We start from the raw sequence: 11,897 nt of genomic DNA, 5'->3' as shown, positions 1-11,897 counted from the left end.
CAGAGGTTAGTAAGGCCAGATATCACAGGGCTACAGGGCCTTCTAGGCCATTGGAAGGACCTTGGACTTTATTCTTGGTGCCATGGAAACCTCTGGATGGTTTATAACTGGTTTTTGAGACAGGTCTGTATCATCTAATTTTCACAAATCAAAGTATTAAGTCTATAATAGATTAAATGACACTCACATTCCTTAACATGGTCCACAGAGCCCTGCATCTCATGGCCCCCATCTCACCAAACTTACCTTCTTCACCTGTTCCTGCTCCAGGGCTCTGAGGTCTTAATGTATCCGTTCCTGCCATTCAGAATATTCTCCCCAGACCTCCCCACTCTGACACTATGAATACCCCGACACTAACTCTCTCTCCAGTGCCCTCTCACCTGTTCCTTTCTGTTTAAATGTCATCTTCTCAGAACTCTTTTCTGCTTCCTTGGTCTAAAGTCAGTTCTTCCTGTCCCTCCCCACAGCACCCTGTTCTTTCTTTCACAGCATTAATGACAATGACAAGTATAAATCTACTGAGTGTCTGCCTTTCCCACTAGACTAATAGTTTTCAGAGAGTAGAAAACATGTCTGTTTTGTTTATGACTGTATATGGAGTACTTGATAAATATCTGATAAATAGATACATAAAACAATACATAATCAATAAAACAAAAGTTGTTTATTTGAAAAGATCATCTAAATTGACAAACTTTTAGACTGACCAAGAAAAAAATAGAAGATTTAAATAACTAAAATAAAGAATGAAAGAAGTGACAATACCACCAATCTTACAAAATACAAAGCATGGGTGAATCTATGAACAACTGTATGTCAACAACTTAGATACTTCAGATGAAATGGACAAATTACTAAAAGGTACAAATTACCACAACTGATTCAACAAAAAATAGAAAATCAACAGACCTATAAGAAGAGATTGAATTGGTAATTTAAAAGCTTCTCACCAAGAGAAACCTAGCCTACATGGCTTCTCTAGTGAATTCTATCAATCGTTCAAAGAAAAATCAATACCAACCATCCACAAACTCTTCCAAAAATTAGAAGAGAAGGAAACACTATGAGACCAGTATAAACCTGATACCAAAACTAACCAACAATATCCCAAGAAAAGAAAGCTACAGACCACAACTTTTGTGAATCAAGATGCAGAAATCCTCAACAAAACATGCCTGAGTAAACTCTATACAAATAAGACACAGTTAATATCATACATAGTGGTGAAAAACTAAACACTTTCTAAGATTAGGAGTAAGACAAGGATGTCTACTCTCACCACTTTTATTCAGTGTTGGACTGGAGGTTCTAGCCAGGGTAATTAGGCAAGCGAATGAAATAAAAGGCATTCCAAGTAGAAAGAAAGAAGCCGTAAGATGTCAATAAAGGTTTTTTTCTTTTTTAAAAAAGGTAATATAATAATATAATGTGTTAACTGCTTACAGTACTTGGCAGGCATTCAATAACAACTGGCTATTATGTTCATATAATGACATTTTCTCTTCCTAAATGTTTGTTGTGCTGTGAAACCAGGTTAAGATATAACTGTAAGAAGACAGAGGAAAGACCTATCTTTGGGTATTGGTACCTGGGCATTAAGAGCCTTTTCAAAATAAAATATTTATATGCACTGAATTTATAGGAATTTACTTGTAGCTCAGAGTGACAGCAAATTATGTTGTTTATCCTTATTAAGACTCAATCACCTGATGACTTTGCAACTGTAAAAGGCAAAACCTGGACCTTTAAGAGCAAAAGGCATTCTGTTTCCATGGCCAGCAACTCCCACAATGTACTAGAAGCAGATGGGTTCAAAAAGCAGAAACCACGTACTCACATTCCTCAAGACGGGGAGTGCCAACTGCTCAAAAAAAGTCATGTCAACTACATACTGTCCAACTTGGCATTCACGTTTTCCAGGTGGAGGCTCTAACCTGAAGGAAAAGGCATTGTGTTCTTTGTTGAAAAACTCCTGTATCGATTTCTGGTTTTTAACTGTTCACTGAGCCTCTGGCATTCCACATATGCTAAATCATCCTTAAAAATGAAAAACACAAAATGCAGTGGTCTGCTGCCGAGACCAGCTCGGTCAGGGAGACCCTAACCCAGTCCTGCTAGAGGAATTAAACACACACAGAAGAGGTGTGGAGTGGGAAATCAGGGGTCTCACAGCCTTCAGAGCTGAGAGCCTCGAACAGAGATTTACCCACATATTTATTAACAGCAAGTCAGTGATAAGCATTGTTTCTATAGATTACAGAATAACTAAAAGTATTCCTTATGGGAAATAAAGGGATGGGCTGAAATAAAGGGATGGGCTCTGGCTAGTTATCTGCAGCAGGAGCACGTCCTTAAGACACAGATTGCTCTTGCTATTGTTTGTGGTTTAAGAACGTCTTTAAGGGGTTTTCCGCTCTGGATGGCTCAGGTGTTCCTTGCCCTCATTCCGGTAAACCCACAACGTTCCAGCGTGGGTGTCATGGCCATCATGAACATATCACAGTGCTGCAGAGATTTTGTTTATGGCCAGTTTTGGGGCCAGTTTATGGCCAGATTTTAGGGGGCCTGTTCCCAACAGTCTGCAAAGCTGATCAGGTTTTCTCTGCTTTTAACAGAGCTACCCTAAGTGTCCACACCTCCAACAATGGGCCTTGCAGTTACAGCAGGGCTATCTCTTAAGGTCCAAGCAGCTAATGCATCAACAGTCTTTGAAAAGTGGCACCAGAAACAGGACTAAGAATTATAAAGTGAGACGAGTTTATGACTTGGTGAATAAGTTTTAAGTAAAATATCACTTTCTTATACTTTTTTCATGTGATGGTTTCATTCTGCTTTCTGTCTCTGAGAAATCCCTAAAGGACCAAGATTCTTGAGGACAGATGAGATCATTGGTCTCAGCCCTGTGCCCAGGAAGAAACTCTCAACCTAAAGGGAAAGCAGATAGGCATCCAAGGACCCAACAGAGTATCTGCTTTCAGTGAATTTAGCTCTTGTTGAAAAGCTCCCAAAGCACAGATGGAAGGGGAACTTAGATAATAAAACATCACAGAAATGAAAAATCAGTACCCAACTCTCGATAAAGGCCCCCGGGTGCCGGACAGCGTGACGACATCGAATCCTATTCTTCTCCCTCCCTGTCTGACTTCTTCTGTATAAAATCCATCGACAGGCACACCAGAGGATTTTAAAACCTCACTGGCTTTCTGGATCAATGTTGTTTTTCCAACCCCTAAAATGAAAAAAAAAAAAGAAGAAAAGCCCATTAGGAAACATTCCCGTACTAGAGCACACACAGCCCTTGCGGACTCTGAGACAGCAATTACGGTGGGTAGAGAAATGGGCTGTAAGTGGATTTATGAATATGAACTTCAATTTAATTCTGATTGCTCCAGGTGTTAAAAATGCTTAATTTCAAGTAGAAACAAGCATAATAAAAACATGAATGATATCTTGAGGTTTATTTTTAAATTGTAAAACACTGTTAATTTTGTCACATACACAATCCCAGAATCAACTGAGTGGTTCCTGACGATATTCTCACGTGCCATTTGCATCCTGTGAAATGGTTTACAGTTTCCATTTTTCTGCCCCGGAAGTAACACTGGTCACACTTGAGTCAGGGGCTGGGAATTTAAGATTTCAGCTTTCAAGAGATTACAAATCGACCTACACTTAACAGTGGGAAAATCAGTTTGTTCCTCCTTGGACTTACATTGCTGTAACTCCTGAAAATGTGTCTCTTAAATACCATTAGCATCCCTGTTAATGGTCACTTTCAAACTTTTTCATAACAGCAAGCCTATCAGGTTGGCAACTCCTTCCAGCGTCATCTTCTCCAGGGTCTGTATGCATTTCTTCATCTTTATCCCCCACACCTTCCCCAATTTGAACCTATGCACCTCCGCCCCCTTATCCTCCCCACCTTGATCCTTCCTTTCCATCCAGCCTGGCCAGCTGACTACTCTGATGAACTCATGGGTTTATAAGCACCAAGAGGTGCTACCTAATACAGTAATACTAATCACTGATATTATGGAGCCAGACACTGTTCTAGCACACTTTGGAAGCATTTTCTTGGTTAAGTCCTTGCAACCATCCTCGGAGGCAATTACCATGTTTATACATATTTTACAGATGAAGAAACTGAGGCACACAGTGGTTAGGTATTTTACCCAAGGCTATACCCCTCATAAGGACCATACCTTTCAACATGGGCCTTTACCTGTCACCATGACTTTTTAAACTACGAGTCTTGTTCCCAATATGGATTTAAGTAAATGGCATCATGACTACCCTACAATGGAAAGAGAGAGAAAACTCCTAGCATGTCTGCAAGTGAGCTATTTTGAGATACCACAGAGTTGCAAATCATGCTATTTCTAAGACTACCCACTCTTTTAAACCTCCTTGACATAAAATATGATCCATTATTCTTATTTAATATACCTATCTTCACACTTCACATTAAAATAATGGCGCCTGGCTTTCTGGAACGTGAACAGCAACCCAAGAGGATTCTGGCTACAGGGAGCCACAGTGAGCATGCGGCTGGTAGAACTGTGTAGAACATAAAATGATGAAATTCTAATCCAGCCCTGGCCCTCAGTAACAACTGCTTTAGGAAAGTCACTGAAGAATCTGTTTCATGCAAGTAATGGCACTGCTGAATGTGTAAGCTGGTACTCCTTTTCTGAAGGGCAATTTCAACGTGCCTACCACAGCACCCTGCAGTTCATGACCAGGAATTCATCCTCAGGAAACAACATCAACAGTACAAAATGTGTGAAACAGGACATTCACTGCAACGTTCTTTGTAATAGCAAAACACTGAAAACAACCTAAATGTTGATTAGTAAGAGAATGTTAACACATGGCACCACGCATACAATAGCACATAAATACACAGGAATACCATGCGGCCATTAAAAAATATACTGCTTATGTGTATTTATTAGCATGGAAAATAGACCACAGTGTATGAAAATAATACATGAAAAAAGCAGGTTAATAGCAGAAACCATTCCATTATGTTTTTTTAAAAAATGGTCAAGTACGTATGTGTCTACAGAAAAAAAAAAGTCAAGAATACAGAACAAAGATTTACAACGTTCATTTCTGTATGTTGAAATTCCCTGTGATTGTCACTTTCTTCCTTAAAACTTTGTTTTGTTTTTTTTCAATTCTTATACTGAATGGTTCTTACTCTTATCCTAACAAAAAACGCAGTTTATATTCTGAAAAAGATAAAATGGAGCAACGGTAACTATTCCTGTTCACAAAGGGTATACTCTGGGGACTGTATGTTGTGTAGAACATAGTACACCAATAAATAGGAAGCACTAGGGCAAAGTCTCTTTCGGCTTCTTCAGCTCTAGGAATCTTCTTTCAGTTAATTTTTTCTTCATTAGTTAAGCTGCTACCCCAGTGCTGTCTGGATAAGAAATGACCTCTGCTTCAGGAGACCTCGAGATGGTAGCTGTATACCAGGCACAAACAGATCAGAAAGCTCTGGAATTATTTTGGTTCTGGTTCTCCCCTAAGCAAATCCTCAGATAAAGATTCAAGTGCAGGTAGTTTAACCTGGGCAGTGACAACATGATGGACTGGTAGGGAAGAAATTCAGAAAGGGAAGGGAAGGGAAGGACACCAGCATGAGGTGCACTATCAAGCAAGTTCCAATGGGGGCAGCTGGAGCTTCATCCCACTGGGGAATCCTAAGGGACAAGTCAGGGCAAGTGGCTCAGTTATCCTGAGGAGTATGGAAGTAGGGAATTTATCAACTAACTTTCACCAATCACCGGTTGAAGGCTAATCCCAGGGCACAGGAATTCCCTGGCTCTTCTGGCCTGCTCTGTGTGCAGGTCAAGTGGGCTCCAGGGACCAGAGAAAGCCCTCCAAGATGAGTCACGGGTACAGACAGTTGGAAATCGGAAAAAATGCTAAGTGCCAGGGACACTAAGAGAATATGCAACAAAAAGTGACCTCTTTGCGAGGAGACTTTACCTGATGGTCTGAACATGTTGAGAAGGCAGAAAGAAACTAGGCAAATAAAAATACCAGACAATAGCTCCTAATGGGGAAAAAATGTTGTGTGTAAAAGGAAAAAAAGAAAAAGAAAAATTAGAGGGCAAGGTGGTGCATGCCTGTAGTACTAGCTACTAGGGAGGCTGAGGTGGGAAGATGGTTTGAGTCTGGGAGGTGGAGGTTGCAGTGAGCCAAGATTGTGTCACTGCACTCCAACCTGGGCAACAGAGAGAGACTCTGTCTCAATAAGAAGAAGGAAAAGAAAGATGGGTAAGGTGGCTCACACTTAAAATCCCAGTACTTTGGGAGACCCAGGTGGGAGGATCATTGGAGGCTAGGAGTTGGAGATCAGCCTGGGCAACATAACAAGAGACAGGTCTCTACAAAAAAACAAAAATTACCTGGGTGTGCTGACATGCGCTTCTAGTCCCAGCTATTCAGGAGGTTGAAGCGGGAGGATCACTTAAGCTTAGGGAGTTTGAGAATGCAGTGAGCTATAATTGTTTCACTGCACTCCAGCCTGGGTGATAGAGCAAGATCCTCTCTCTAAAATAAATAAACAAATGGAAAATAAATGATAGATTATTATGTGGCTCTGTTGTGATTATCTTTACATGGCCATAATACTATAAACATTGCCTAATACAAGTTACGTTGTAACTACATTAAGAAGAGGAGGAGAAAAGACAAAGGTGTGTGAATTTGAGGACAGGTTTAAGAGAGCTACACTGTAGAATTTGAATCTTTCAACTACGTGTAGATAAGACTTTGATAAAGAAAGCAGAAACAAGAACCACCACCAATACAATCTCGGTAAGAGGACATCTCCATTTTAAAACACACAGATGCCTTGAGGTCAAACTGCGAAGTATCAAACTGCATTCCAAGTTTCAAATAAAGGACTGACAAACCAACTTTCAGAAAACAGTTCTTTGCAGTACTTAGGAGTGACTTTAGATAGCAGGCATTTCTCAAACCACCCTCCTCACCCTCTGCTCCCCATCTCCCCCATCCAACGCCTGATAAAATTCCAAAGTCTGCAATATTAGCTGTAGCCTTTGCTACTTACGGCTAAACATAATCATTAAAATAAAGTGAAAGAGAATTCTAGATCCAGGGTTACAGCCTTTGATATCTGAACCCACAATAAACTTCAAAATTAGATTTGCCTTAAAAAGCAGCTGAAGAAATCACTCTCTCCACTCTTAGCACATCTTTCTTTTTTTTAGCCTATCTGATGGGACAACCACCTGTCCTTTTTAGTAATGCTTGATAAATGGGTAGCGCCTTAATTTAAAAGCATCTCCTCCTACACCTCTCATCTGACCTCAACGCTATCCCACTTCTCAGATGAGAACTCCACAGGCCACAGGGTTGAGGTATCTGACAGACATCAGGAGGGGACAGCGAGAGGAACAAGCAAGAGTGTCTAAGAAGGGCTCCTGTAGGTACCAAAGCTTCTCCACCTGTGGCCTCAAATGTGGTGGGAATTCGTGGGGATGGAGATGGGGATGGGGGTGGAGGGATGAACTTAGATGGGAAAGAAAGGTTACAACTTCAGCTTTGCTCTCCTCCAACTAAAATTTACCATTTTTTGGCACGATGAATGTAGCAAAGACCCACAGTAAAGAAGTACCTGTGACTACCAATAGAAGAAATCAGACATCTCCACTTCACATTACGGTTGCCGCACATCTCTTCATATATCATTTGTGCAGACCACAACGTCAACACTAAAGTAGGAGTTACCGCTGCCGCTGGCCCCTGTGGTTTCAGCCCTTCATCAAGAAGCCGGTCTAGGACCCCTCACAAGTGCGTTCTAATCCTTTAGGCCCTACGTCTTTTAAATTACGTTTTCCAGGAAGGAGTACAAACTCTTCAGACTACCAAGCCCGCCATTTAAATTGGGAACGTCAGAGGCCGGAGCCCTGGAGCCGGGGACCCTCCCTAACAGCACAGGGTCGTCCCCAGCCCGCGCGCCCCCACCCCCTCGACCTCTGGGAGGTGAGGATCCCCGCAGGGTTACCTGGGGGCCCCGTTAGGAACACGTGCCGGGCCATGCGGGTGGGCGGGGGTAGGGGTTGCCGTCAGGGAAGCAGTCCGGGTTGGGGTCCCTATTCAGCTCAGGTCCGGACTGGGGTCGCGATTCAGGACCCGCCCACCGCGTGTCGCAGGCCCCGCCCCCAAGCGGTGCTTCGACCGGAAGCACCGCCCTCAAGACCACGCATGCGCCTTCGCCCGCGTCCTCGATCCGCGCCTGCGTACTGAACTCTCGGCATTTCTGCTTCTGCAGTGGTAGTTCCTAAAGGCGGAGCGGGTTGTGCGGTCTCTTAAGTTTCATTCTGGGTTCCGAGCTTTTGTGGGGTAAAGTGCGTGAGAACGTCAGTTGTTAAACTGTTGCTGCAAGTGAGCGCCATCACCCAGGTTCTGCCCCTTGACTCCGGACCTAGGAGCTGAAATTGCCCAAGGCTGCGGGGACAGCCCTTTTGTAGAAGGTTTGTGACCTGGAAGCATTCTTCAAAGGGGGATGCCATGTTAATGACTCCAACTTTGTTCTCAACCATTCCTGCAGAATAGAATCAGCTGGGGAGTTTTAAACTTGTTCTGATGCCTGGGTTTCACCTGCAATAACAAGAAATGTCAGAAGACAAAATTACAACAAGTTTAGTTTAAAGATCTAATTGGCTTATATTTAGGATCTAGAATCGGGAAATAGATCATTACGTTAAAGCAAATAGAGTGTTCCAGTAAGCTGTGCAGAGGAGGCTGGCTTTATGGGCAAAAAGAGGCTGAAATAAAAAACAACAACCAGTGGGTATTTCAAAGTTACTTTCCTTATAGGGTTAAAACAGATTGGACTTCGTTATTGTACTGACTCAGGTTGATTAGAATCTCCTGGTTTTTGGGAAAACTGGCCTGTTTCAAAGTTCAGTTTGGTTACATGGCACTTGGCACAAGTGACTCGATTCTGGTTTGGTCTAGTCTGCTAGGGTCTAGTATAGGAGGTTAGTCCAAAACAATGACCTCCCATATATCTTGTTTAACATGAGTAATTGGTCTTGGGTGAGTCCTGAGCTTCTCTATTCTTTTTCTTCTTTCTAAACTCCAGGAAGTTCCTGAAGTGCGGTAGGGTTGAGAACCACTGGTGTAGGCAGACTTCCCGTCCTCAGCCATGCATAGGAAGCCTAGTTTTCCCTCTTTACCTTCACACCAAAGTGTATAAAGGTCTCTTGCAAAGAATTAAATAGCTTCTCCATCTCACTTTACCACTGCAAGTGTTCCAGCCAACGAATGACGTGGCAGTGGCCTTGGGCCACATTTACCTGTAAACTCTTTCAGTCTAACATGCGTACAGCTTAATTTGTGGTCAGTCATTCCCCATCCTGGCTGAGAAAGCAATTCAGTGAGTGTTCAACTTAATTGATTTCCCATGCGTGGACCTCCTGGTTTCTCTTTGGCCTGAGACTTATACCAGTCCAATGATTATCTAAAAAAACAAAGTCGGATTTGTAAAATACAGCTGTCATCACCATTTCCGCAACACTTGTAATGCTATATTATTATAACAGTATACTATTTATTATCCCAGCTGGTAATGTAGGGTCTTCCACCTTGATTTATTTTGCACTCCATGCATATTGAATACAATGAAAAGCTGATATAGTAAAGTAAATCCATAGGAGGAGCTTCCAAAAAAAAGGAAAAAAAAAGTATATATCTCTTGTATCAAAAATATTAATTTTAAGTGTTAATCATGTGGCATTTTCCATCACTGAAAAGCAGTTTGGATTTGCAAGGCTCACCTTAAGTTGGGTTATTTTGTTTTGATGCTGTACCTGGAATTCTAGCATCAGTTTAAATAGCTCAAAGATACATGGAATCCAGATATAGTGAATAGATGTCTCACAAAACAGAAAAAAAAGACTTCATAGATGAGTGTTCTTTATCCATGGAAAATGAATTATTTGGATGTTGGTTACATGGATATCTTCATGTTAGAAAATTCATCGATTTGATGCTTAATTTCTAGTTTCCTGTATGCGTTATTAGGCAACAATAACAACAAATTAAATAGCTTGTATCTCTTAGAGATTAACAACAAAAGAAGATGACATAAATGAAAACAAATTTTAAAATAAATGGGATCTTAAAGTACTGTACCATACTGAATCCAACTTTTGCTTCTTATCAACATCCAATGGATGGATGTTTGTGTCTCTCCAAAATTCTTATTGTTGAAATCCTAACCCACAAGGTGAAGGTATTAAAGTGTGGGGCCTTAGGGAAGCAATTAGGTAATCAGATCATGAGGGTGAAGCCCTCATGAATGTGATTAGTGCCCTTACAAAAAGGAGAAAACTTGCTTTCTATCTCTCTGCTGTCTGCCATGTGAAGATACAAGAAGACTGCTCTCTGTCAACCAAGATGAGGGCCTTCCCTAAGAACCCAATCATGTTGGCACCCTGATCTTAAACTTCAGCCACCATAGTTGCAAGAAGTAAATGGTTTTTTGTTTTTGTTTTTTTTTTTGTTTGTTTGTTTAAGCCACCCATCTGTGGTACTCTTATGGTAACCTGAGCTAACACACAAGGTAGAATTACCTAAGAAACAGGTGATTCCAATGATTTCTTCCTGCAACATCTGGGTGCAGCCTCACTTTTAACAGGATGCAGTATAGTTCTTTATTAAAGCAGTTTGTAGGTACAACTCTACAGTCTCTATGGTTATAAAATACCCTAACGTCCAAAAAACAGTTTATTTTGTTTTCATATCTACCCTTTTCCCAGAACTGTCCTAATTTTTAAACTGCAAATTCTGTGTCTTAGAAAGCCCCTCAATCCAAAGCAAACCAGGCTGAATGGTCATCAAACTGTTAAAGGAACACTTGGGAAGTAATGCAAAAAGTTTCATGTGGTTAAACAAGGTGTTTCCTTCTTACAGACAAGTCAAAGGCTAATAATACTTTATTGTAAGCTGGTTATCTTGTCAGCTGTGGTTATAGAATGACTGTTTAATGCAGTCTGTACCTAAAGTCTGAGCCGTTCATACCCTGAGTTCTCTGTGCAGAACAATGTTCTATCCTGCCAGTAACCCAGTAGGACAGAAGCAGAGATGACTCTACACCCTCACCCCACCGCTTCCTGCACCGCATGCCTGGATGTCCCCCATGCCCAACTGCTGCTGGCATCCGGTGGGATCTTCCTGGCTGGACACAGAATGAGAGTTCTGACATATTTAGGATACAGTTTCCTAAGTACAGGAAAACTGAAAACAGAACAAATAAAAAGTATGGATGTGAAAATAACAAAGTGAGAAGAGAGACCATTGTGTTGTTTGGCCAGCCCACTGTTCATTTCACTGTATGGAAATAGCAGCTAAATTCTCCTTTTAGGAACCCCTTTTCTCCCAGGCTCTGTGATTGATAGGAGTGAACCTCCCTCCTCTTCTCATTCTCCAAGGGGAATACATGACCCAAGCCTGGTCAATGAGATCATTCTGTCTTCCCAGCCTCAGTAATTGACTCTGAAGAAGCACATGATCCGGGCAACACATCCACCCCTAGCCAGGGGGGATCAAAGACAGCCACCAGCCACCATGACTGAAGCAGAGGGACAAGGGGAAGTGAGAGAGGGTGTAAGAGGCTTCCCCTCCCACTCTCCCCAGTCACCCCTTACTCATCCTCCAGGATGGGCTCAACTGTTACTGCTTCCCAAGGCTTTTGTGATTCTCCAGGCCCAGCCCCTGCTTCCTTGTCCTTCCCTTACAGCACCCCCCGATTGCTGGCATCTACCTCTTCTGCCACCCAGTTATGAATTCCTCCAAAAGCAAGAATCTAGGCTGGGTGCAGTAGCTCACGCCTGTAATCCCAG

At 42.0% G+C, this 11,897-nt stretch overlaps 1 protein-coding gene across 1 annotated transcript in view; it reads right to left on the bottom strand.

Moving 5' to 3' along the window:
• The window catches only part of NTPCR (nucleoside-triphosphatase, cancer-related), a 29,020-nt gene extending 20,753 nt beyond the window's left edge, over positions 1–8,267 (bottom strand). The window contains exons 1-3 of the mRNA XM_011935712.1: positions 8,054–8,267; positions 3,070–3,232; positions 1,841–1,937 (exon numbers count right to left, since the gene is read on the bottom strand). Coding sequence (XP_011791102.1) covers positions 1,841–1,937; positions 3,070–3,232; positions 8,054–8,087 — 294 coding nt within the window. The 5' untranslated portion in view covers positions 8,088–8,267. The remainder of the gene's footprint in view (positions 1–1,840; positions 1,938–3,069; positions 3,233–8,053) is intronic.
• Between the last annotated feature and the right edge of the window lie 3,630 nt (positions 8,268–11,897).

Source organism: Colobus angolensis, unplaced genomic scaffold, assembly GCF_000951035.1.
Source record: "Colobus angolensis palliatus isolate OR3802 unplaced genomic scaffold, Cang.pa_1.0 Scaffold148, whole genome shotgun sequence".
Lineage (NCBI taxonomy): Eukaryota > Metazoa > Chordata > Mammalia > Primates > Cercopithecidae > Colobus > Colobus angolensis.
This window is presented reverse-complemented; position numbering and strand designations above follow the sequence as displayed.